Genomic DNA, 417 nt, shown 5'->3' on the forward strand with positions numbered 1-417 from the left:
CCTCGACACGAAGGGTCCTGTTTTTGGGATCGGACTGTGCATTTGGAACCTGACAGGTGTAACTGGTGCCTGACTCCCAGTCCTCCAGTGCTACCGTTAACTGGCTCCTGGCACTGTAGCTGCCATCCTCATTGGCAGTGGGTACCAGGGTCTGGGACGTCCCGGGTATCTCCAATCCCTGGGCCATCCAGCTGAAGGTGATGGGGTCGGGGATGAACCGGGTGGCCACGCAGCCCAGCGTTGCAGTTTGGTGGGTGACCTTCTCCCGGATGGATGGAGGGATCAGTCGGACTGTGGGACGTCGGAGAAAGAGAGAAGCTGGCACAGAGAGAGAGAGAGTGATCAAGGATCTACTCAGGATCTGTCTGAATCACCATAGATCACATCAAATATCAGTGCTCCATATGTGGGTCTGAC

At 56.1% G+C, this 417-nt stretch overlaps 1 protein-coding gene across 1 annotated transcript in view; it reads right to left on the reverse strand.

Annotated features, from left to right (window-relative positions):
- Positions 1-7: 7 nt before the first annotated feature.
- Positions 8-417, reverse strand: part of LOC125481679 (immunoglobulin kappa light chain-like) — a gene marked incomplete at its 3' end in the record, with an annotated part of 3,730 nt that continues 3,320 nt past the window's right edge. Inside the window, exon 4 of the mRNA XM_048593536.1 lies at positions 8-259. Coding sequence (XP_048449493.1) covers positions 8-259 — 252 coding nt within the window. The remainder of the gene's footprint in view (positions 260-417) is intronic.

This window comes from Rhincodon typus, unplaced genomic scaffold (genome assembly GCF_021869965.1).
Source record: "Rhincodon typus isolate 14 unplaced genomic scaffold, sRhiTyp1.1 hic_rhity00003055, whole genome shotgun sequence".
Lineage (NCBI taxonomy): Eukaryota > Metazoa > Chordata > Chondrichthyes > Orectolobiformes > Rhincodontidae > Rhincodon > Rhincodon typus.